A 24,324-nucleotide genomic window follows, 5' to 3' on the forward strand; every position below is an offset into this window, starting at 1 on the left:
TAAGAGCGGGGCACAGTAAGAATGGGAAGAAATCTAAGAAGAAAATGGTAGTGCGCGGGGCCAACAATGGACGATGACCGAACCCAGGTGAGGATGGGTGAGTGACGAGAAGAACCGCTCCGTGCCGTCCAGGGAGCCCCTTGACTTCCCTTCTGTTCTTAGAGCGGACGTCCTCCTACCAGCCCCCAACCAGCGCCACCAGGGTGGCGCAAGCCTCAAGCTGGTCAGGTCAGCAACAGCCGCACCGGAGGCAGGAGCCGACACGCTTGTACCCCGGCCCCCTCCCCGCCCCCGCACCCCCGGCAGTCCCTCCGGTTTGACCACTCCCTCCGGTCCCTTGCCTCCCCCGACCCCCAGCCTCCGTCGGCCGCCGGCACCACCCTCCGCCCCTCTCCGCCCCCTCCCCCGTGGGGCGCTGACTCGCCCGGCTGCCACGTCTCACTGATGACATCACTAGGGCAGCTCGGCCTTAGCCAATCCGCCAGGGGGAGTCCGAGCGAAGTCCTAGCCAGCGAGTCAGAGGGGAGGAGAGCAGGGAGGGGCCGAGGGTGGGGAGGTGAGGGAGTGGGGAATGGGGCGGGCGACAAGCCTTCAGGTACGCATGCCCCAGAGGCGCGGCGCTTGGCGGGAAGCTGAGTCCTGGCCTTGTGTCGCACTGTCTGTCCTCAGCTCGTGTAGCCGCGCTCGCGACTCCCTTTCCCGGCATGCCAGGCGGTGCGGCCGCCCTCTGGGCCGTGTAAAGGCCCTTCGGTCTAAGGCTTCCCTATTTCCTGGTTCGCCGGCGGCCATTTTGGGTGGAAGCGATAGCTGAGTGGCGGCGGCTGCTGATTGTGTTCTAGGGGACGGAGTAGGGGAAGACGTTTGCTCTCCTGGAACAGCCTATCTCATTCCTTTCTTTCGATTACCCGTGGCGCGGAGAGTCAGGGCGGCGGCTGCGGCAGCAAGGGCGGCGGTGGCGGCGGCGGCAGCTGCAGTGACATGTCCAGCATGAATCCCGAATAGTGAGTTCAGGAGAGCACCGGTCGGCTGGGTCCGTGGGCCAGCTTGGGGGATCTTAAAGGGGTCGAGGAGGGTTGGGGCAGAAGTCGGGGCATCGGCTGGGGTGAGGCGAGGGTGATGGGTCAGGAGAGGCTGGCGGCCGGGAGTCGGGCCCCATTGTCTGACGCGGAGGGGCGGCCGCGCGGGGGAGGGGTCGGGCCGGAGGGGTGAGCCGCCCGGGCCTGGACCGGGTCAGGTTAGAGGGCCTGACTGCGGGGCGGGTGCTGAGGAAGCCTGCCGAGGGGCCTGGGGCGGTGTGAAGGGGTATCTTCTCTCGGAGGCAGTGACTTTTGAAGGAGGACTTGTCTCTAAGGGGAGGGGATGGGGTGGGAGAGCCCTTCTAGAGGGCACTGTCAGACCCTGCGCCCGCACTCTGCGGAGCTGTCAGGATCTTCGGGGTAGAAACCAGCTTTACTTGTAAATCCTGAGCTTGTTGGCTCTCTCTCCTTCCATCCTCCCCGCCAGGTTTCAGGTAATATGGATGCTTTTCGGGACTGCGTGGGATTGAGGGGAATGAGTAGATGGTGAGAAGCAACTGAACATTTATTAGTTCTCTTTTTGAGTTGTGTCTTGGAGGAGTTCTTTAAGAGCTCGCCGGGTCCATTGCCCTCCTATAAAAACCTGGGCATTTGTGAGAATTTTGTTTTTTTTTTTTTTAAAGAGGACACCTAAGTCATTTTGTCTTCTGTGGGTCAAGGGAGAAAAAAAAAAAAAAAACTAAAGCCAAGAAATGTCTTTTTGATACTCGCAGATTAAAGGAAGCTTGCTGTCAAGTTGAAAGAGAAACGAACGGGACCTATGATAGATCTGTATGTAGGTTTTGGATTACCTGCTTGGATGCTTGCAGATAGGGAATGAGGTTCCATGACGTGTCATGAAAAGTTAATGCATTTCTTTTTCTTGCTTACTCAAGAAGTCACCACAGCAGATGTGACACACCTGGCACCTTTCCTGGGAACTGGTGTTCACTTCCCTTGGGTAGAGTTTGTTGGGCTCTCCTCAATGGCCCTTTAAAAATTTCCTCTACAGTTTACATGCATGTAAAGTAATGAATAATTGGAAGAGACCGAATTGGTATTCCTTTTCAGTGTCAAAGGCCTTTGAGGGATGGGGGAAAATCAGTATTTGTTGTAAAAGTTGAGTTTATTTGCTGGTTTGGTCAATTACTGCTAGACATTTTCCCCTAAAAGGTCCACCCACCAGTTTAGCTGACTGTCATATGTGTGTCACATGGCTCTTGCAAAATGCTTACAAGTTTTGTAATAGTGTGGCTTGAAGCTGAAATCTTTTGCACTAAACAGAAACCATAGTATTTTATTAGAATTTCATGCTTTAGAAGTTGAGGATAGTGTTCTTGTAGTGACATTTGCTGTGTTGACAGTTTAAAAAAAAATTTTTTTCAAGGGCTCCAAGGACAAAATTGGTTTTGCACAGTTGAACGGAGGTGAACTTGAGGTTCTTAATTTAGTAGTTTTCTTGGTAACAATAAAGAACATGGATTTACTGCTTTATCGAGGTTTATAGACCTCTACTGTTCAGGAAATTTTCTGAATTTGCTATATATATGTTTATTAGTGTAAATAAATCTTCAAGATTAGTTGAGAACTTTGACAAGTTACTCAGCCTCTGAATTTTTTTTCCCTTTTGTAAAATAGGATAATTGGAGTCATTATTCCTGTCAGGGTAGTGGTGAAATTCAAATGTATATAAAAGAATTTGAAAAACTGTGTGAGCATTCTTCAGGTGGTATGCATCATTTTTCATGAAAGGCATTCTATTAGTACCAGGATTTAGGAATATAATCCTTGCGCTTAAGAAGTTTAGATATAGGCCAGGCGCGGTGGCTCACCTCAGTAATCCCAGCACTTTGGGAGGCCGAGGCGGGTGAATCCCGAGGTCAGGAGATCGAGACCATCCTCGGTAACACGGTGAAACCCCGTCTCTACTAAAAATGCAAAAAAATTAGCCGGGCGTGGTGGTGGGCACCTGTAGTCCCAGCTACTCGAGAGGCTGAGGCAGGAGAATGGCGTGATCCCGGGAGGTGGAGCTTGCAGTGAACCAAGATCGGGCCACTGCACTCCAGCCTGGGCGACAGAGCAAGACTCCGTCTCAAAAAAAAAAAAAAAATTATTTATTGTTTTGAGACGGAGTTTCAATCTTGTTGCCCAGGCTGGAGTGCAATGGCGCAAATCTCCTCTCACCGCCACCTCCGCCTCCTGGGTTCAAGTGATTCTCCTGCCACAGATTCCCGAGAAGTTGGGATTACAGGCATGTGCCACCACTCCCGGCTAATTTTGTATTTTTAGTAGAGACGGGGTTTCTCCATGTTGGTCAGGCTGGTCTCAAACTCCCGAAGTGATCCGCCCGCCTCAGCTTCCCAAAGTGTTGGGATTACAGGCGTGAGCCACCGCGCCCGGCAGAAATAGATTTTATACATGTCAAATACCAGTAGATATAGCAAATTCCAGATGTGTGGCATGGATGAGAGCAACAAGATTTCAGGGGGATGGTGGGTTGTGGTTGGCTATCTGGGTTTTGGAAGACTTTATAGAAGAGAGACCTGAAAGGGAATTATCAGCAATTAGATTTGGAGGAACAGAGGGAGTGACGAGGAATTTTCAAGGGGGAGAAGAAGGAGGAATGGCTCATAAATGACAAGGACAGTAATTAATAAGTAAATACGGTGTCAAATCATCTTTTCTTTTAGACTAATGACCTCAAAGGGATCAAACCCAGAAACAGTTTTTATATTTTTTCTGGGATCAAATACATGGGTATCTGGCCTACTATATTTGTATTTTAGACTGTTTAGTAAAATAATACAGGAATTTGAGAAAACCTTTGCAAAAGTGTTAGTGAAAATTACTTAGGGTGAGAGGAAGTGAGGGATATTTTATTAGGGGAGGTCACAAGGGCAGTGAGCAATCAGATTTTTAGCAATCTGACTTAAGCAGTTTCTTTTTGTTTTAATGAAGCTTGTTATCTTTATAAAAGTAATTAGAGAAAATTTGGAAAATAAAGGAAAGAAAGAAAAGTTCTTTAGTGTTTTATCACGCAAATACAAGCTCATTCGTTTTTAACATCTTGTTCCAAACTCCAAAGTCTTTTGCTTTCTCTTCAATTAAAACTTTAATGGGTGGATGCTTTTCCTGCTTCCAGTATGTTATCTTAATAACTAACAATGGTATATTAGCTAATGTTTACAAATGTACTCCAGATGTTCCTTAAGTTACTTTGGTTTATCATTACCAATTTATATTGTTTCTTTTAGAAATTTATAATCTTTGTTATGGGTTCTGCTAAATTTGGTAGTGAAAATGGGATCTTGACAAAAAAGATTCTGAAGCAACAGAATTTTTAGATTTATATTGGTTTACATAAGAGTTGGTAGCTGTATTACTTTTTTTGTTTGTTTTGTTTTGTTTTTGAGACGGAATCTTGCTCTGTCGCCCAGGCCTTGGCCTCCCAAAGTGTTGGGATTACAGGCGTGAGCCACTGTGCCTGGCTGTTTGTGTTTTTTTTGTTTTTGTTTTCTTTTCTTTTTCTTTTTTTCGAGATGGAGTCTCACTCTGTCACCCAGGCTGGAGTGCAGTGGCGCGATCTTGGCTCACTGCAATCTCTGCCTCCTGGGTTCAAGCGATTTTCCTGCCTTGGTCTCCCGAGTAGCTGGGATTACAGGCATTTGCCACCATAACCAGCTAATTTTTGTATAGAGTACCCAGCCATCTCTAATGTTGATCAGGCTGAAGCAGGTGGATCACCTAAGGTCAGGAGTTCAAGACCAGCCTGGCCAATATGGCAAAACCCTATCTCTACTAATACAGAAAATTATCTGGGTGTGGTGGCTGGCGCCTGTAATCCCAGCTACTTGGGAGGCTGAGGCAGGACAATCTCTTGAACCTCGGAGGTGGAGGTTGCAGTGAGCTGAGATCACACCATTGCACTCCAGCCTGGGCAACAAAGCAAGACTTGTCTCCAAAAAAAAAAAAAAAAAAAAAAGCAATTGAAAGTGTAATCTGAACAGTTAAAAAAGTAGATAGAAAGGGTTAAAGCTTTTTTTTGAGGATCTGAAGAAAAATGTGGATTTTTTTTGAGCTACGTTTTGAAGCAGGCAGTGATTATTTCAGCACATTAAGAAATGCTTAACATGGCCAGGCGCAGTGGCTCACGCCTGTAATCTCAGCACTTTGGGAGGCCGAGGTGGGCGGATCATTTGAGGTCATGACCAGCCTGGCCAACATGATGAGACACTGCCTCTACTAAAAATACAAAAATTAGCCGGGTGTGGTGGTGCACGCCTGTAATTCCAGCTACTCAGGAACCTGAGGCAGGAGAATCACTTGAACCTGGGAGGCGGAGGCTGCAGTGAGTCCAGATCATGCCACTGCACTCCAGCCTGAGGGACAGAGTGAGACTCCTCAAAAACAAAAAAAAAAAAAGAAAGAAAGAAATACTTAACATTATTCTCGTGATTATTCTCATAACATTTTTCATAATCCACTGGCTTCTAGTGGATTTTTTTAGTGTCAAGAAAATAATTTTGATTGGTTCATCTTTAAGGAATGTGTTAAGAATAAAGCATGTCTACCTGTCTTCAGTATACCAGCTAACTATAGTAGGAAGAAATATAGTAGTCTACTTAGATCAACTATAATTCTTTAATGCAGAAAAAGTTTAAAGTAATTACCTTATTTTTAGCCCCCATCCCCTTAAGTATATCATGGCTCCAGAATCTCTGAAAATGTTATCAGTCTTTCAGACTTTGCTCTTCTTTCATGTTATACTCAAGAAACATTTGACCTTTTTTTTTTTTTTGCTTGCATTGTGTTTCAAATAATTTTTAACAAAACTTAAGTGTTTGAAAGTGAAAGCAGGTTGTCTTTGTGACTTTTGGTGGTGGTTTGAAAAACTCAGAAAAGTTTAAAGAAGAAAGATAACTAGTATTCTCATTGTCCAGAATATGATTTTTTAAATGTCTATAGAATATCACCATCTGTAATTCTTCCGGTAATTTAAGTATTCAGTAGTTGTATAAAACCTTTAAAATATATATATTGAGAATTTTGTGTGAATGAGATGATGAGATAATCTTGTAGGATCATTTAAAGATAAGAACTGAGGCCTGGCACAGTGGCTCATGCCTATAATCACAGCACTTTGGGAGGCCCAGGCGGTAGATCACCTGAGGTCAGGAGTTTGAGACCAGCCTGGCCAACATGGCAAAACCCTGTCTCTGCTAAGCATAGAAAAATTAATTGGGTGTGGTCATGCCTGCGTGTAGTCCCAGCTGCTTGGGAAGCTGAGGCGGGAGAATCTCTTGAACCCTGGAGGTGGACATTGCAGTGAGCTGAGATTGCGCCACTGCACTCCAGCCTGGGCGACAGAGCAAGACTCTGTCTCAAAATAAAGTAAAATAAAATGAAGATAACAACTGAAATTTCACATTAAAAATTTTTTTGTAGCGACTGTGCCTCCTATGTTGTGCAGGCTGGTCTCAAACTCCTGGCCTCAAACGATCCTTCCAAAGCACCGGGTGGGCCACCATGTCCAGCCTGAAATTTTGCATTAAAAAATTTCCCGCTTTTGGCTGGGCGAGGTGTCTCACGCCTGTAATAGCACTTTGGGGGGCCGAGGCAGGCAGATCACTTGAGGTCAGTTCTAGACCAGCCTGGCCAATGTGGTGAAACCCTGCCTCTACTAAAAACACCAAATTAGCTAGGCGTGGTGGTGTGCGCTTGTAGTCCCAAGCTACTCAGGAGGCTGAGACAAGAGAATCGCTTGAATCTGGGAAAAAGAGGTTGCCGTGAGCCAAGATTGGCCACTGCACTCCAGCCTGGGTGACAGAGTGAGATTCTGTCTCAAAAAAATAAAAAATAAAAATTTCCCCCTTTAATCAAATTAAGTTAAAATGAGGGATGTTAGACAGTTTTTAACCATCAAATATTTTAGTTTAGTTTTTTTTTTTTAACGTTGTCTTAAAGATGGAAGTGCTTCAAAATCAAATCTTCCCTTGCCAGTTCTCTACTTGGCTTCTTTTTTTTTTCTTTTTGAGACAGAGTCTCACTTTGTCACTGGAGTGCGTTGGCGCGATCTCGGCTCACTGCAACCTCCGCCTTCCAGGTTTAAGTGATTCTTCCGCCTCAGCCTCTCAAGTAGCTGGGAGTACAGGTGTGTGCCACCACACCCGGCTAATTTTTGTAGTTTTAGTAGAGACAGGGTTTCACTATGTTGGCCAGGCTGGTCTCAAACTCCTGACCTCGTGATCCACCCACCTCAGCCAAATTGCTGGGATTACTTGTGTGAGCCACACGCCTGGCTTCTACTTGGCTTTTAAAGGGAATTTTGCTTTCCGAGTAATTTTATTTCTCAGATATCTTGGTCTTTTAATTCTGGAAGCAATCTTAATAATTTATGTATGTGCCCTGTAATCCCAGCACTTTGGGAGGCTGAGGTGGGCGAATCACGAGGTCAGGAGATCGAGACCATTCTGGCTAACACGGTGAAACCCCATCTCTACTAAAAATACAAAAAATTAGCTGGGCGTGGTGGCAGGCGCCTATAGTCCCAGCTACTTGGGAGGCTGAGGCAGGAGAATCACTTGAACCCGGGAGGCGGAGCTTGCAGTGAGCCGAGATCGCGCCACTGCACTCCAGCCTGGGCGACAGAGCGAGACTCCGTCTCAAAAAAAAAAAAAAAAATTTTACGTATGTGCTAACATCCTGCTATATTCACCTTCCATAGCAGTCTGTTGGCTGTGTGTTGTGTATGTGTGTGTGTTTTCTCTCCTGGGTAGTTTTGACTATACCTATGTGATGGTTTCACTGTTTGTAGTTTCAATAGTTAAGTTTTATTTTGGATAGTAAAGAAGAGCTTTTTTTTTTTTCTTTTTTTTTCTGAGACGGAGTCTTGTTCTGTTGCCCAGGCTGGAGTGCAGTGGTGCGATCTGGGCTCACTGCAAGCTCTGCCTCCTGGGTTCACACCATTCTCCTGCCTCAGCCTCCCGATTAGCTGGGACTACAGGTGCCCGCCGCCAGGCCCAGCTAAATTTTTTTTTTTTTTTTTTTTTTTTTTTTTTTTTTGAGACGGAGTCTCGCTCTGTCGCCCAGGCTGAAGTGCAGTGGCGCGATCTCGGCTCACTGCAAGCTCCGCCTCCCGGGTTCACGCCATTCTCCTGCCTCAGCCTCCCGAGTAGCTGGGACTACAGGCGCCCGCTACCACGCCCGGCTAATTTTTTGTATTTTTAGTAGAGACGGGGTTTCACCGTATTAGCCAGGATGGTCTCGATCTCCTGACCTCGTGATCCGCCCGCCTCGGCCTCCCAAAGTGCTGGGATTACAGGCGTGAGCCACCGCGCCCGGCCCCAGCTAAATTTTTGTATTTTTTAGTAGAGATGGGGTTTCACTGTGTTAGCCAGGATGATCTCCTGACCTTGTGATCCACCTGCCTCTGCCTCTCAAAGTGCTGAGATTACAGGCGTGAGCCACCACGTCTGGCCAGAATAGCTTTCTTTTGTGGCAAGCTATATACTTTCCTAATATATGAACATGTTTAGGGTAAAATAAGATGCTTCTTAACGTTTTGAGATTTAAAAAAAATTTGCTAATCAACTTTGAGTGTCTGTTTTTTGAGATATAGGGTCTTACTCTGTCACGCAGGCTACAGTGCAGTGATGCAATCATAACTTACTATAGCCTCCAACTCCTAGCCGGGTTTCAGTGATCCTCCCACCTCAGCCTCCTGAGTAGCTGAGAATACAAGCGCGTGCCACCACACCTGGCTAATTTTTTTTTTTTTTTTGTATTTTTTGTAGGGATGGGATTTCAATATGTTGCCCCAGGCTAGTCTCAAATTCCTGGTCTCGAGATCCACCTGCCTCAGCTTCCCAAAGTGCTGGGATTATAGGCATGAGCCCCACGCTTGGCTGAGTGTCTTAAGATGAAGAAAAACTGAAAATGGGTGTAGTGTGCCAGTACATGAGGTATTTTAAATGTGTAGCTTACCAGCTTTTTTTTTTTTTTTTTTTTTGAGATAGAGTCTTGCTCTGTCACCCAGGCTGGAGTGCAGTGGCACAATCTTGGCTTACTGCAACCTCTGTCTCCCGGGTTCCAGCATTTCTTCTGCCTCAGCCTCCTGAGTAACTGGGACTACAGGCGTCCACCACCACGGCCAGCTAATTTTTATATTAGTAGAGATGGGGTTTCACCATGTTGGCCAGGCTGGTCTCCAACTCCTGACCTCAGGTGATCCGCCTGCCTTGGTCTCCCAAAGTGCTAGGATTACAGGCGTGAGCCACTACATTTGGCTGCTTATCAGCTTTTTACCACTTTGTCGCCACTACATTTTGGAATTTTCCTTTGAGAATTAGGCAAAATGCCCAGACTCCCCCCCGGCCCCCCCTTTAGAGGGAGAGGGGAGCAATTAGACTATTCCTTTGTTTCCCTATAGAAGGTGGGGCTGAGATTACTGCTTTGATATCTGGAATGTAATTTAGGGAAGAAAATTTAGGTCTTGGCCTTTCTTTGGAACCACCCTGGGAGTGTTGCAGATTATTAATAGGGTAATGGTGGAATGATATTCAGGGGAAAAATGGTCCTGAGGAGCCAGAGAACTAAGTGTTAGTTTGTTGGCTGACTGAAACATGTGAGAAATAGGGTACAGAAGAAGTAGGAAATAGTTTTCCTTGGTACTTCTGTGACAGGTTGGCTCAATTGGCTGGAACACCCTACACTGCTTTATTAAATCCAAGGTTGTGATAGGTTCCAGTTAAGTTTACTGTGTTCTATGTTTGTAGATTTCCTAATTAGGACAAGTAGTGTTAAATATGCATGCCTTTATTCACAAGAGGGACCATTCTTTTGGAAACATCACTTTTTAATAATACTAGGTGCTATTTAGCACTTACTCGGTGCCAGCCACGTGGCTATGGTTTTTTTTTTTTTTTTTTTTCCGAGACATGATCTAGCTCTGTCTCCCAGGCTGGAGTGGTGGTAGCACAGTCATGGCTCACTGCAGTCTCAACCTCCTGTACTCTAGTGATCCTCCTGTCTCAGCCTCCTGAGTAGCTGGCACCATGCCTGGCTAATTTTTTTTTAAGAGATGAGATGTCGCTGTGTTGCCTATGCTGGTCTCGAACACCTGGGCTCAAGTGATCCTCCCGCCTGAGCCTCTCAAAGTGTTGGGATTACAGGTGTGACCCACCTCACTTGGCCATCTATGGTCTTTACATAGGGCATTTTGTACAGTCTGCACCTCAAACTAGTGATCTTCAACAGTGAAACTCAGTGAATTATGTAATTCATGTTTTCCAAGAACAATGATGGATTTAATTTCTCTGAATGTATTTCCTTTGTATAATAATAGTACTTAAGTGGAATTACTCTTTGTCCTTTCTACTCTCCTTATAGATATTTTCTAGTATCTTGATTTGGGACTGTTACATTTAACCCATTTATGGTCGTGTAGCCATACTCACGTTACATTTGATGCATCTGCTCCCTTTGTGTCTATATACTCATAACATTTTGCATAAAGTTATAGGCAGTTCACACCAAGGCTGTTCATGAACCTCAGATTAAGAATACTTGATTTAGGAGATTGAAAACAGAAAAGAGAATGTTAACTATCATTATCAATATTAAAATGTGAAAATCTGAGAGTGACAACGCTTAGCTTTAAATCTGGTATCCCAAACTCATTTGAGTTTTTTTTTTTTTTTTTTTTTGAGACAAGGTGTCGCTTTGTCCCCCAGGCTGGAGTGTAGTGGTGCGATCTTGGCTCACTGCAACCTCCACCTCCCAGGTTCAAGTGATTCTCCTGCCTCAGCCTCTGAAGTTGCTGGGATTACAGGCTGCGCCACCACGCCCAGCTAATTTTTGTATTTATAGGAAAGACAGAGTTTCACCTTATTGGCCAGGCTGGTCTCAAACTCCTGATCTTGTGATCTTCCCGCGTCGGCCTCCCGAAGTGCTGGGATTACAGGTGTGAGCCACTGTTCCCGGCCTAATTTGAGTTTTAAAATGTGGAGTTTAAGATGTTAGTCTTAAAGTGGGTTAGATGAAATTTATAAAAATAGTCAAATAGCTAAATTTATAAAAGGCCATTTGAAACAATTTTGTGAAATATATAATGTGGATAATTATGTAGTGCTTTATGTGTAGATTGGTGGTTAGCATCTGCCTGATGAAGAGCAGTTGGATTTATTACTTACTAAAGCTAGTGAAATCTGAACTCCAAATTAGGCATCTTCACCAGGCTTTTTTGAGCTGAGCTAACTTACTCTCTTTTTTATTTTTATTTTTTAATTAATTAATTAATTTTTTTTTTTTTTTTTTTTTTTTTTTTGTAGAGACAGGATCTCCCCATGTTACCCAGGCTTGTCTCTGGCTCCTTGGCTCAAGCAGTCCTCCTACCTTAGCCTCCCAAAGTGCTGGGATTACAGCTGTGAGCCACTGCGCCAGGCTGAGCTTATTCTCTACTAACACAAGTGTTCTAATTTAATTTAAGCAGTGAATCACACTTTTCTTTGTATTTGGTCTGGTTCTGGGTGCTAGTTTATATATGATTTGATTCATTCTGATAGGGTTTTTTTGGTTTTTTTTGTTTTTTTTGAGACAGAGTCTAGCTCTGTCGCCCAGGCTGGAGTGTGGTGGCTCGATTTCGGGTCATTGCAACCTCTGCCTCCCAGGTTCAAGCGATTCTCCTGCCTCAGCCTCCTGAGTAGCTGGGATTACAAGCACCCACCACCATGCCCGGCTAATTTTATGTATTTTTAGTAGAGACTGGGTTTCACCATGTTGACCACGCTGGTCTCGAACTCCTGACCTCAGGTGATCTGCCTGCCTTGGCCTCCCAAAGTGCTGGGATTACAGGTGTGAGCCACCACACCAGGCCTCAAGAACTTTTTATTTTTGAGACAGGGTCTCACTCTGTCACCCAGGCTGGAGTACAGTGGTGAGATCATGGCTTACTGCAGCCTGGACTTTCCAGGCTCTGGTGATCCTCCCATCTCAGCCTCTGGAGTAATTAGGAATATAGACACACACCCATGCCTGGCAGTTTTTGTATTTTTTTTTTCTTTTTTTTTTGTAGAGACTGGGTTTCACATGTTGATCAGGCTGGTTTTGAACTCCTGAGCTCAAGTGATCCTCACTCTTTGACCTCCCAACGTGCTGGGATTACAGGCATGAGCCACTGTACCTGGCCTTTTCTACATTAAAAACTTTTTATTAAAAAACCCAAATCTTCCTTGTGGTTGTATATACATATATACATAGGTACACACATGGAGAATTTTACCTTGGAGGAAGGCTTGGTAAAGAAAATAGCCCTTTCGGCCGGGTGCGGGGGCTGACGCCTGTAGTCCTAGCACTTTGGGAGGCTGAGGTGGGCGGATTGCCTGAGCTCAGGAGTTCAGAACCAGCCTGGGCAACACAGTGAAACCCTGTCTCTACTAAAATACAAAAAATCAGCTGGGTGTGGCAGCATGTGCCTGTAGTCCCAGCTACTTGGGAGGCTGAGGCAGGAGAACTGCTTGAACCCGGGAGGCAGAGGTTGCAGTGAGCCGAGATTGTGCTACTACTGCACTTCAGCCTGCGCGACAGAGCAAAACTCTGTCTCAAAAAAACAAACAAACAAACAAAAAAACAAAAAAGGAAAATAGCCTTTCTCTATCATCAGAGTATATTAAGAGTTGAGTTTTTTTTCTGTTTTTTAAAATTTTTGTTGTTTATTTTAAATTACAGAACATGGACTCTGCTTACAAATTAAGAAAATGACTCATGTTCAAACAAGCATAATCAATATAACAGTTAATACAAGTTAAATATTGTAATATGTTTATGGAATAGCATGGCAAAATAGTGCAAAAGATTTGGGGAAGGAGCCTATAATTTCTGTTAACAGAAAGTTTTAGTTATGTTGATTGAACTGGAGAGGAACAGAGCTCCCAGAAGGACTCCAGAACACTTGATGCTTGTCTGAGTGGGGTCAGCAGCACTGAGTTCCCACCAGCCAGAAAGTTTGTGTGTGTACATTATTTCCCTTAACTGCCACAATAATCCCGTGAAGAAAATGCCCTAGTTTTACAAACAAGGAAACAGAGGCAGAGAAGAGTTAAATGACTTGCCCAAGGGCATTCAAAGTAAGCAACTGAATTGGAATTTTAACTCAAAGCCTTGGATGTCCCAGTACAACAAATAGGCTGTTTCTGTTTTACTACATGTGCTTACTTCTAAGAATTTAACATTTTAGGCTGGTTGTGGTGGCTCACTCCTGTAATCTCAGCACTTTTGGAGGCTGAGGTGGGTAAATCACTTGAGCTCAGGAGTTTGAGACCAACCTGGGCAACATGGTAAAACCTCATCTCTACCAAAAAAAAAAAAAAAAAAAACTAGCTGGACTTGGTGGCACGTGCCTGTGGTCCCAGCTACTCAGGAGGCTGAAGTGGGAGGATCGTTTGAGCCTGGGAGGTGGAGGTTGCAGTGAGCCCATGTTGCATCACTGCACTCTAGCCTAGGTGACAGAGTGAGAGCCTATCTCACACACACAAAAAAATAATTTAAAATTTCAGTCAAGTAATTGGGCACTAACATTTTGTGGTCAGTTACTTTAAGAATTCATGGTTGGAGGCCTGATGTGGTGGCTTATGCCTGTAATCCCAGCACTTTGGGAGGCTGAGGCAGGAGGATTGCTTAAGGCCAGGAGTTCAAATCAGCCTGAGCAACCTAGTAAGATCCCCTTTCTACAAAAAATTTAAAAATTAGCTGGGCATGGTAGTGTGCACCTGTAGTTCCAACCACTCGGGAGGCTGAGGTGGGAGGATTGTCTGAGGCCAGGAGTTTGAGACCTGGGCAGCATATGAAGACCCTGTCTCTAAAAAACTAAAAATAAAAAATAGCCAGGTGTGGTTGATGTGCTTGTGGTCCCAGCTACTCGAGAGGCTGAGGCAAGAGGGTTGCTTGAGCCCAGAAGTTGGAGGCTGCCGTGAACTGTGATTGCACCACTGCACTTCAGCCTGGGTGACATAGCAAGACCCTGTCTCTGTGGTGGTGGTGGGTGGGGGTGGGGGAAGGATTTAAGAAGGGTTTGTGAGGTATGTATTATTTATAAATGGGCTTTTAACTTTACCCTTCACATCTTGGGTTGAAATTAATTGTATCCATTCTCAGTTTTTCTGTCTTGTTATATATTTAAACTTGGAGACTTAGAGGTCATGGATGTCTTTCTATGAAAAGCAAATGAAGCAGAGGGCTGCCTTCTCTTGCTGTAGAGGGCACACTTGCTGCAGAGCATGTTACTGTTTTATGCATTGCTAGGCTTTGGGAGTTGTGACTTGTATGATCATAGTACTTATAACTATTAGTTGGCAATTTTTAAACTTTAACTTTAGATTATATATGTAAACTCCTGTGTTCCTTTGTCACTGATAATCTGAACAGAAGCCTTGGATAAATAGTTTTGAAGTTTTTGTCTGAACCTCTGAAATTTGTATTGTTATCTCATGGTTTTGCTGGGAGGAAGGAGAAATAACAATGGCCACTTACTGTGCTTCTGTATGTGCCAGACAGTATGTGCTAGATGTTTCAGAAACGTGATTTATAATCCTGACAAGAAGCCTAATTGGGTGGTAGTGGGTGCTAATTGAACCTTATAGATGAGGAAATTGAGGCTCATGGTGGTAAGTGAATAACTTGCACCAAGATCCTATGGCTGGTATGCAGTAGAGCCTGAATTCAAGTACGGGTCTTCCAGGTCCAAACCCATGCAGGCTTTGAGAGGTAAGGAGGTAGAGAACGTTGACACCCCCTTCTTGGTGTGTTTTTCAGCAAATACTTGTATGCATATTAAAGACTGTCTGCCCTTTTGTCATCTTGTGTCACTTGCTGCTTCCTTTGGTACTACCAAAATTTCTCTCAGCATTTCAGTTTTGAATTTTTATTTTTATTTTATTTTATTTATTTATTTTTTTGAGATGGAGTCTCACTCTGTTGCCCAGGCTGGAGTGCAGTGGCGTGATATCAGCTCACTGCAACCTCTGCCTCACAGGTTCAAGCAATTCTTCCTGCCTCAGCCTCCTTAGTAGCTGGGACTGGAGGCGCCCACCACCACGCCCAACTAATTTTTGTATTTTTAGTAGAGATAGGGTTTTACCTTGTTGGCCAGGCTGGTTTTGAACTCTTGGCCTCAAGTGATCCACCCACCTCGGCCTCCCAAAATGCTGGGATTACAGGCATGAGCCACTGCACCTGGCCAGCTTTGAATTTTTAGAATATTGTTCTAAACAGAACTATATTGGAACCTGGAAAATTAATCTATTGTCTCTAAATACCAAAGAAAAACATGTAATTTTAGTGGTTGATTATGGGAACAATTTTTTTTAAGATGGTTCATCTGAATGGAAGCATTTTTTTTTAATTGCTTGACTATTTCTTTAAATTTGGAGAAAAGACCATTGCCCTCTCAGATTTCTGGTAATTGGTCCTATTGATCATTTATATTGACTGACAGGCTGCTTTGTCCACAGCTGAAGGTTTGTTTAATTTTTATTAAATTATAAGAGTAATATGTGCTCACTGTAAAATTCACAGTACAGAAGCATATGAACTAACTAAAAGTTCTTACCTCTTGTCTCCAGCAAGGAGTAAGTGTTTCAACCTGAAGGTTGGTTTTGAATTGTGTTCTGTGGAGCGTACTTAAAGTGAGTGAAGAAGAAAAATTTATGTCAATCATGATCATTGCAGCTGAAGTTTTTATTGTTTCACCCCCTAAAGGTTATTAAAATAGTATGTAGTTTAGTAGTCTTGATAATTTTCCCTTAAGCTTTATTTGGCCAGTGTATCAGGATTTTGTTTTAAATTTGATATGTGAGCTTAGTTTTATGCTATTTTCAAATAAGACATTTAGAAGAAGATAAAATAACATTCCTGTCTTAGTCTGTTTTCTGCTGCTATAACAGAATAGCACAGACTGGGTAATTTATAAACAGTAGAAGTTTATTTGGCCTGTGGTTCTGGAGGCTGGGAACTTCAAGAGCATGGTTCTGCCCTTTGTGCTGTGTTATCATATGGTGGAAGGTGGAAAGGCAAGTGGGTATGTCAAGACAGAGAGCAAGAAGGGGCTTGAACTCACTTTTATAATAGAGTGACTCCAGAGATAGCTAACCCACTTTTGAGAGAATGCATTAATCCATTCATGAGGGCAGAGCCCTTGTGACCTAATCACCTCTCATTAGGCTCTGCATCCTTAAACTGTTGTATTGGGGATTAAGTATCTAACACAGGAACTTTGGAGGATACATTTAAACCATAAGAATTCCTGTCATGCAAATGAATCCATTCTAGATGAAAGAGAATGAATTTAGTTTCCATTGAACTTTATAAATAGGCCTTTTCTAAGGTACTTACAGCTGATATTTTAAAATTTATATTTGTTTTTATAAATTTGTATTTGTATTTCTGTTTGTACAAATACAATTATACACTATAGTTCTCTTCTGTTAGATTTTTTTTCTTCCTTAGCATGTTTCCAAAGGGTGGAATGTTGAAAGTTGGGTTAATGTCAATCAGCTTTCTTTTGTAAAGTGTTCATTGACATGTGAACCTTGTCTGAGAATCTAAATTTTATTTCATGAAAGAAGAAAACAGTATATTCTCATTTAACCCAGAATTTAACTTCATATACTTGTGGCTGTATTGGGAGTATGCCATTGCTGTCTGTTTACAACCTGACCTACTCTACCTACTTAGAAGTAATTTGTGTTATGATAGGTGTGCTGTGCTGACATATGCTGAACATATTTGTAAGGGTGTTAAGTCATTGAATAAAACGCTTTTCTCCTCCTTTCAAATAGCATTTTTTATTTCTGGTTATAAAAGTCATACAAGCTTACTGCAGGTTGTTAAAAAGGTATAAAGAAGAAACCATCAATCCATTATAATCCTACAGTTTAGACTTCCTGCTCCAGCCTCTCAGAGTGCTGAGATGAGCTAGCCATGCCCAGCCCCTCAAAAGATTTTTTAAAAAACAAAAATGAGGTTATACTTAAAAAAAATTCTATATTCCTTTCACATAACAGTGTTATTTTGGAGGTTTTAGAATTTCCAGTAGCATTTTAGATTCAGAAACAAGCTGATTCATCCTCTACTTTGTACTTTAGGCAAGAAAAGAATTTTACCTAAATAGAATTTTGAACTGAAAATCTGTTTTTCTAACTTTTTATTTAAAGAATATTGTTCCATGCTTTCACAGTAGTGACTTTTAATTTTTATATTTTTTATTTTATTTATTTAGAGATGGGGGTCTCACTCTTGTTGCCTAGGCTAGAGTGAGTGCAATGGTTCTATTCCTAGCTCACTGCAACCTTGAACTCCTGGGCTCAAGTTACCCTCCTGCCTCAGCCTTCTAAGTAGCTGGGACTACAGGTGTGCACCACTGCACCAGGCTTTTTTTAAAGGCATAGAAAATGGTAGTGCTTGCATACAAAAATGGCATAGGTACATACATCAGCGGACATCAAGACTATGTTCAGATCATAAATGTACATATATGTACCGATGCCATTTTTGCATGCAAACAAATAATGGAAATTGAACTCTAAACTGAAATTTGAAACAAGGGTTCTGGGGTGGGCCCTCTTGCTGATTTGTAATTGAATGTATAGTTCAATTTTTCCCCATCTGTTAAGCAAAAGACAATTCTAATGTTAGCAAAAATCCACATATCCTGTCATTGATCATTTTTTCCTTAATTTTTTTTAAGAGATGGGGCTTCTCTCTATGTTGCCCAGGCTGGTCTGGAACTCTTGGGCTCAAATGATCCTCCAGCCTCAGCCTCCCAAAGTGCTGGAATTAATAGGCACAAGCTGCCGTGCCTGGCCCTGTCATCAGTCATTTAACTTCATGCAAACTGAGTAGAATAAAACTCGTCCTTACTGTACCTTATTGCTTTTGTTTTATTGTTGGAACCTCCAATATTGCGAAAGTAGACCAAAAGTTGACTTATAGGAAAAACTGATAGTAAAAATAATTTTTCTCTTGTTGCTGTATTTCATGCCCACCATCCAGTTGTGAAAGCCTACTGTTAATTTCTCTCAGCCTACTCCTTTCTGTCCAGGCTTATTCTATGCCATTCTTACCTTAACTGTTTTTAGCTTTCTCATAGAGTGAACTTTTTAAATTAAAATAAAATATCTGCTCGTAGTATTATAAAATTCAAGCAGTTCAACAGAATTTTTCACTAATAGAAATACTTGTACCTCAAAAGCAGCTTTATTTTACAAACCCAGCCCAATTTGTGATTAGATTTAACTTGAGAAAACATGAAATGTCTCTCATATTGTTTAAAAATATCATAAGTGGCTGGGCACGGTGGCTTATGCCTATAATCCCAACACTTTGGGAGGCTGAGGCAAGTGGATCACTTGAGGTCAGGAGTTTGAGACCAGCCAGGCCAACATGGTGAAACCCCATCTCTACTAAAATACAAAAATTAGCTGGGCATGGTGGCACACACCTGTAATCCCAGCTACTCGGGAGGCTGAGGCAGGTGAATCACTTGAACCCGGGGGAGGTGGAGGTTGCAGTGAGCTGAGATAATGCCATTGCACTCCAGCCTAGGCAACAGAGCAAGACTCTTGTCTCCAAAAAAAAAAAAAAAAAAAAAAAAAAAAAATCATGAGCTAGCATTTTTGAAGTGATTGTTTGTCATTTTTCGTTTTGTTTTGTTTTGTTTTTTGAGATGGAGTCTCGTTCTGTTGCCCAGGTTAAAGTGCAGTGGTGCAATATCAGCTTACTGCAACCTCTACCTCCCAGGTTCAAGCGATTCTCCTGCCTCAGCCTCCTGAGTAGCTGAGACTACAGGTGCGTGCCACCACGCCCAGCTAATTTTGTATTTTTAGTAGAGGCAGGGTTTCACCATGTTGGCCAGGCTGGTCTCAAACTCCTGACCTCAGGTGATCCACCTGCCTGGGCCTCCCAAAGTGCTGGGATTATAGGCTTGAGCCTCGCCCGGCCTCCTCATAATTTTTTAACCTTTATAAAAACCTTTTCTAAAACCCTTTTTATTTTGAACTAAATTTAGATTTACTGAAATTGTGAAATCAATGTGGAGTTCTTGTATACCCTTCTTTCCGCTTTTCCTAATAGTAACATCTTACATACATGGTACATTTGTCCAAATTAAGAAATAAACATTGGTACAGTGTTAACTATAGACTTAATCTGGTTTCTCTAATTTTTTCACTAATGTTCTTTTTCTGTTCTAGGATCTAATTCAGTATACCATATTGTATTTAGTTGTAGGCCATGTTAGCCACCTTCAATCTGTGACAGTTTCTCAGTCTTTCCTTCTTTTTCGTTATCTTGACAAGTTTGAAGAGTGCTGATAGGTATTTTATAGAATGTCCGTCAGTTGTCTGTCAGTTTGTATTTGTCTGATGTATTTTTTTTTTTTTTGAGATGGTGTCTCGCTCTGTCGCCTAGGCTGGAGTGCAATGGCGTGATCTTGGCTCAATGCAGCCTCCACCTCCGGGGTTCAAGTGACTGTCCTGCCTCAGTCTCCCAAGTAACTGAAACTACAGGCATGTGCCACCATGCCTGTCTAATTTTTTGTATTTTAGTAGAGAAGCAGTTTCACCGTGTTGCCCAGGCTGGTCTTGTGCTCCTGAGCTCAGGCAATTCACCCGCGTTGGCCTCCCAAAGCGCTAGGATTACAGGTGTGAGCCACCATGCCTGGCCAATATTTTGAGGGATATACTTTGGTGAGGTCATGCAGATATCCTGTTTCTCCTTAGTTTTATCCATTAATTTAGCATTTATCCAGTAAATCTTCCTTGCAGCAATTATTTTTTCTTTTTCTTTTTTCCTTAAATTTTTTTTTAAGAGATGGGATCTTACTCTGTTGCCCAAGTTGGAATGCAGTAGTGAGTTCATAGCTCACTGCAGCCTCAAACTCCTGGGCTCAAGTGATCCTTCTGCCTCAGCCTCTCAAGTAGCTGGGACTACAGGCATAGACCACCACACCCAGCTAATTAAAAAAAAATATTTTTAGAGATGGGGGTTTTGCTATGTTGCTCAGGCTGGTCTTGAACTTCTGGCCTCATGTGATCCTTCTACCTCAGCCTTACAAGTAGGTGGGAATTACAGGTGTGAGCCACCACACCCAGCATTGCAGCAATTACTAATGTAGTGCTACTGGTCATTTTCTGTTTTTCTCATTTCTTCAGCATGTGTTATTGACTTGTCTCTTCCCTCCCATTTATAATCATTTATACTGCTATGAATTCATGAGTATTTATTTTGTGAGTTATAATCTAATACGTACTTAATTTATTTTGTGCCTCAAATTGTTCTGGCTTGGCCATTTTTTTTTTTTTTTTTTTTGAGACGGTCTCGCTCTGCTGCCCGGGCTGGAGTGCAGTAGCGCCATCTCTTCTCACTGCAACCTCCACCTCCCGGGTTCAAGCAATTCTCCTGCCTCAGCCTCCCGAGTAGCTGGGACTACAGGCGCGTGCCGCCACACTCGTCTAATTTTTTGTATTTTTAGTAGAGACAGGGTTTCACCATGTTAGCCAGGATGGTGTCGATCTCCTGACCTCGTGATCTGCCCGCCTCAGCCTCCAAAAGTGCTGGGATTACAGGCGTGAGCCACCAAGCCCGGCCGGCTCCTGTATCCTTTTAACATGACGTGCTGTCATCATTTTTTCCCCCTAATATTTTGGCCAAAAATGTTAATCAAGGATGGCACAAATTTTCTGTAGCTGTATCTCACAATGAAAGAGGCCTGATTAAAAATGTAAAACTAAAATGTTCTCTGATCTCTTAGCACATGCTTTGTAAAAGGCACAGTGCTAGATCCTTGTATACGTAGATGAGTAAGTCAGCTTACCGTCCACACCCACAGATAGCTATGTTAAACGTAAGGGTGGAGAAACACAGACCCCAAACTTCTCGAGGGTAGAAAATATGAGGTTATAGTAGATTAGAACTACAAAAAGCTAGAGGAAGCTCTGAACTGGAAACAGTGGATAGGATTTACTAGAATAATTTACGAGGGTGACAATTGTAAATCTTCATAGGTTTCTTTTTTTTCCTTTTTCTTTTTTTTTTTTGAGATGGAGTCTCGCTCTGTTGCCCAGGCTGGAGTGCAATGGCGCAATCTCTCCTCACTGCAACCTCCGCCTCCTGGGTCCAAGTGATTCTCCTGCCTTAGCCACCCAAGTAGCTGGGATTACAGGCATCTGCCACCATGCTGAGCTAATTTTTGTATTTTTTTTTTAGTAGAGACGGGGTTTCACCATGTTGGTCAGGCTGGTCTTGAACTCCTGACCTCAGGTAATCCACCCACCTTGGCCTCCCAAAGTGCTGGGATTACAGGTGTGAGCCACCGCGCCCAGCCAAATTTTTATTGGTTTCTAAACTAGCATAATTTAGTTTTTTTCACTTAAGTCAAAATTATATTATTGTAGGATAAAAACTTAGTGATCCAAATTCATGAGGAATGAAGAATAAATACATTTAAAGTCTTACCATTTGCTAAATTAGTCTTGGCTCTTTGTACCAAAATTCTGTCCTTGTGCTCTGTAATTTTATATTTGTATATTTTCTATCAACATTTTTACTGTGTGGTGTTTTGTAAATTATAGAAACGTTTTAAAGCAAACTCAGAACAATGAATTCTCACGATTATTCAGTATATTTACAGTTGAGAAATAAACTACTTCTGTAGTAGGTAATTTAAAATGTCCCAATGCAAGTTAACGTGTCACTGATCACGCTATTCAGGTGTGTGTCTTTGATAAGGGGAGGTGGGGAAGTTTGTGGGTTTGATTTTATTTGCCTTTCTCATGTGACTGTTGTCATGTTAGTAAACAAATGGTTTGCGAGAGAACCAGTAGTCTTTTGCAAAGATTGTCTTATACAGAGCACTCAACTCTTCATATTATTTATAATGGCTTTAATTTAAGCCTTAAATTATTAGAAACTCATAAATAATTTTTTTTATTTGTTTTTTTGAGATGGAGTTTCGCCCTTATTGTCCAGGCTGGAGTACAATGATGTGATCTTGACTCACTGCAACCTCCGCCTCTCGGGTTCAAGCGATTCTCCTGCCTCTGCCTCCCGAGTAGCTGGGATTACAGGCATGCGCTACCATGCCTGGCTAATTTTGTATCTTTAGTAAAGACAGGATTGCACCATGTTGGCCAGGCTGGTCTCGAACTCCCAACCAGGTGATCCACCTGCTTCGGCCTCCCAAAGTGCTGGGATTACAGGCTCACTGAGCCACTGTGCCCAGCCATAATGCGTTAAAATAAGAGTGTTATATTTGTAAAACTTAAAAAAAGTGGTGGTTGAAAAAGGTAATTTAAAAAGAATTGACTATTAATTTCTTGAAACCATAATGTAACTTGTAATGCAATTAGGAAACCTTCATGTTTCTTTCTTTCTTTCTTTCTTTTTTTTGAGATGGAGTTTTGCTCTTGTTGCCTAGGCTGGAGTGTGTGATCTCAGCGCACTGCAACCTCTGCCTCCTGGGTTCAAGCAATTCTCCTGCCTCAGCCTCCCGAGTAGCTGGGATTACAGGCGCCTGCCACCACACCCAGCTAATTTTGTATTTTTAGTAGAGGCGGGGTTTCATCGTGTTGGCCTGGCTGGTCTCGAACTCCTGACCTCAGGTGATCCACTGCACCTGGCCCCGTTCATGTTTTTTAAAGCTTTATGGTTGCTCTGAAATAGAGTTGTTGATTTTTTTTTTTTTTTTTTTTTGAGACTCCTCTTTTGCCCGTGCTGGAGTGCAGTGGTGTGATCTGAGCTCACTGCAACCTCCACCTCCTGAGTTCAAGCAATTCTCATGGGTCAGCCTCTCAAGTAGCTGAGATTAAAGCTGCCCACCACCATGCCTAGCTAATTTTAGTATTTTTAGTAGAGACGGGGTTTCACCGTATTGGCCAGGGTGGTCTGGAACTTCTGACCTCAGGCATGAGCCACTACTCCTAGCCTGGGTTGTTGATCTTTAAGGTGATACTTCAGGCAACATCTGAGGCCCAGTACAGTCCTTTACTTCAACTGGGTCCAGTACAGCAAATTCAGGGAATGTTTTTGAGTGTTTACTGGATGCCTGGCGTGGAGTTCAGGGAGATTGGTACATTGAGTCCAGTTGTTGTGTTGAAACTTCTGTTTAAAAACCTCCCTACTAAGTCCCAGCTACTCAGGAGGCTGAGGCCTGAGAATCACTTGAACACCTGGAGGCAGAGGTTGCAGTGAGTCGAGATCGAGCCACTGCACTCCAGCCTGGGCGACAGAGTGAGACTCTCTAACAACAACAACAACACCCCCCAAAAAACCAACCTACTATGGTAGTATCAATGCTGTGATAGTCTTGCTTTCTTCATACAGGTAAATTCTTAACATATACTCATGGTTAATGTTCAGTGTTCAGTATTCTTAAGAGTATTTGGGGCCAGGCACGGTGGCTCATGCCTGTACTCCCAGCACTTTGGGAGGCTGAGGTGGGCAGATTACCTGAGGTCAGGAGCTTGAGAACAGCCTGGCCAACATGGTGAAACTCCCGTCTTTACTAGAAATACAAAAATTAGCTGGGTGTGTTAGCACATGTCTGTAATCCCAGCTACTTCAGAGGCTGAGGCAGGAGAATTGCTTGAACCTGGGAGGTGGAGGCTGCAGTGACCTGAGATTGCTTCACTGCACTCCAGCCTGGGCAACAGAGCGAGACTCTTGTCTCAAAACAAACAAACAAAAAAGGAATATTTGGGGCCAGACATGGTGGCTCACACCTGTAGTCCCAGCACTTTGGGAGGCCAAGGCGGGTGGATCACTTGAGATCAGGAGTTGGAGACCAGCCTGACCAACATGGCTAAATCCCGTCTCTACTAAAAGTACAAAAATTAGCTTGAGCAACAGAGCAAGACTCTGTCTCAAAAAAAGAAAGAAGAATATTTGGTTTAATTAAGAAGGAACCTTATCAATAGTAGTAAAGTCAGCCAGCTGAACTGCCAAATACAAATTGTTGGTATTAGGTATCAATCATTTATTAAGGATAATATTCTACAATAGCGATCTTTTTAAAAATTTTAAAATCTCAAACTGGAAAGGATGTCTAGTTCATTCTATGCTTCAGTCCCCTCTTCTGATTTACTTGTTTAGAAGATTTTTGTTTCCTTCTCTGACTTCTGTTTTGCTGCTGACTGGCACTTGGGATTTAAAAAAATTATTTTCCTCATATATAATTAAAGACAATAAGTATAACAATAAGTATAATATGGTAATTTGCTAA

At 42.9% G+C, this 24,324-nt stretch overlaps 1 protein-coding gene across 1 annotated transcript in view; it reads left to right on the forward strand.

Moving 5' to 3' along the window:
* The first annotated feature begins 443 nt into the window (after window positions 1–443).
* RAB1A (RAB1A, member RAS oncogene family) overlaps window positions 444–24,324 on the forward strand; it is a 42,543-nt gene continuing 18,662 nt past the window's right edge. Inside the window, exon 1 of the mRNA XM_003830905.5 lies at window positions 444–1,001. Within this exon, the coding sequence (XP_003830953.1) occupies window positions 979–1,001 (23 nt within the window). The 5' untranslated portion in view covers window positions 444–978. The remainder of the gene's footprint in view (window positions 1,002–24,324) is intronic.

The sequence above is a fragment of the Pan paniscus genome, chromosome 12 (assembly GCF_029289425.2).
Source record: "Pan paniscus chromosome 12, NHGRI_mPanPan1-v2.0_pri, whole genome shotgun sequence".
Classification (NCBI taxonomy): Eukaryota; Metazoa; Chordata; class Mammalia; order Primates; family Hominidae; genus Pan; species Pan paniscus.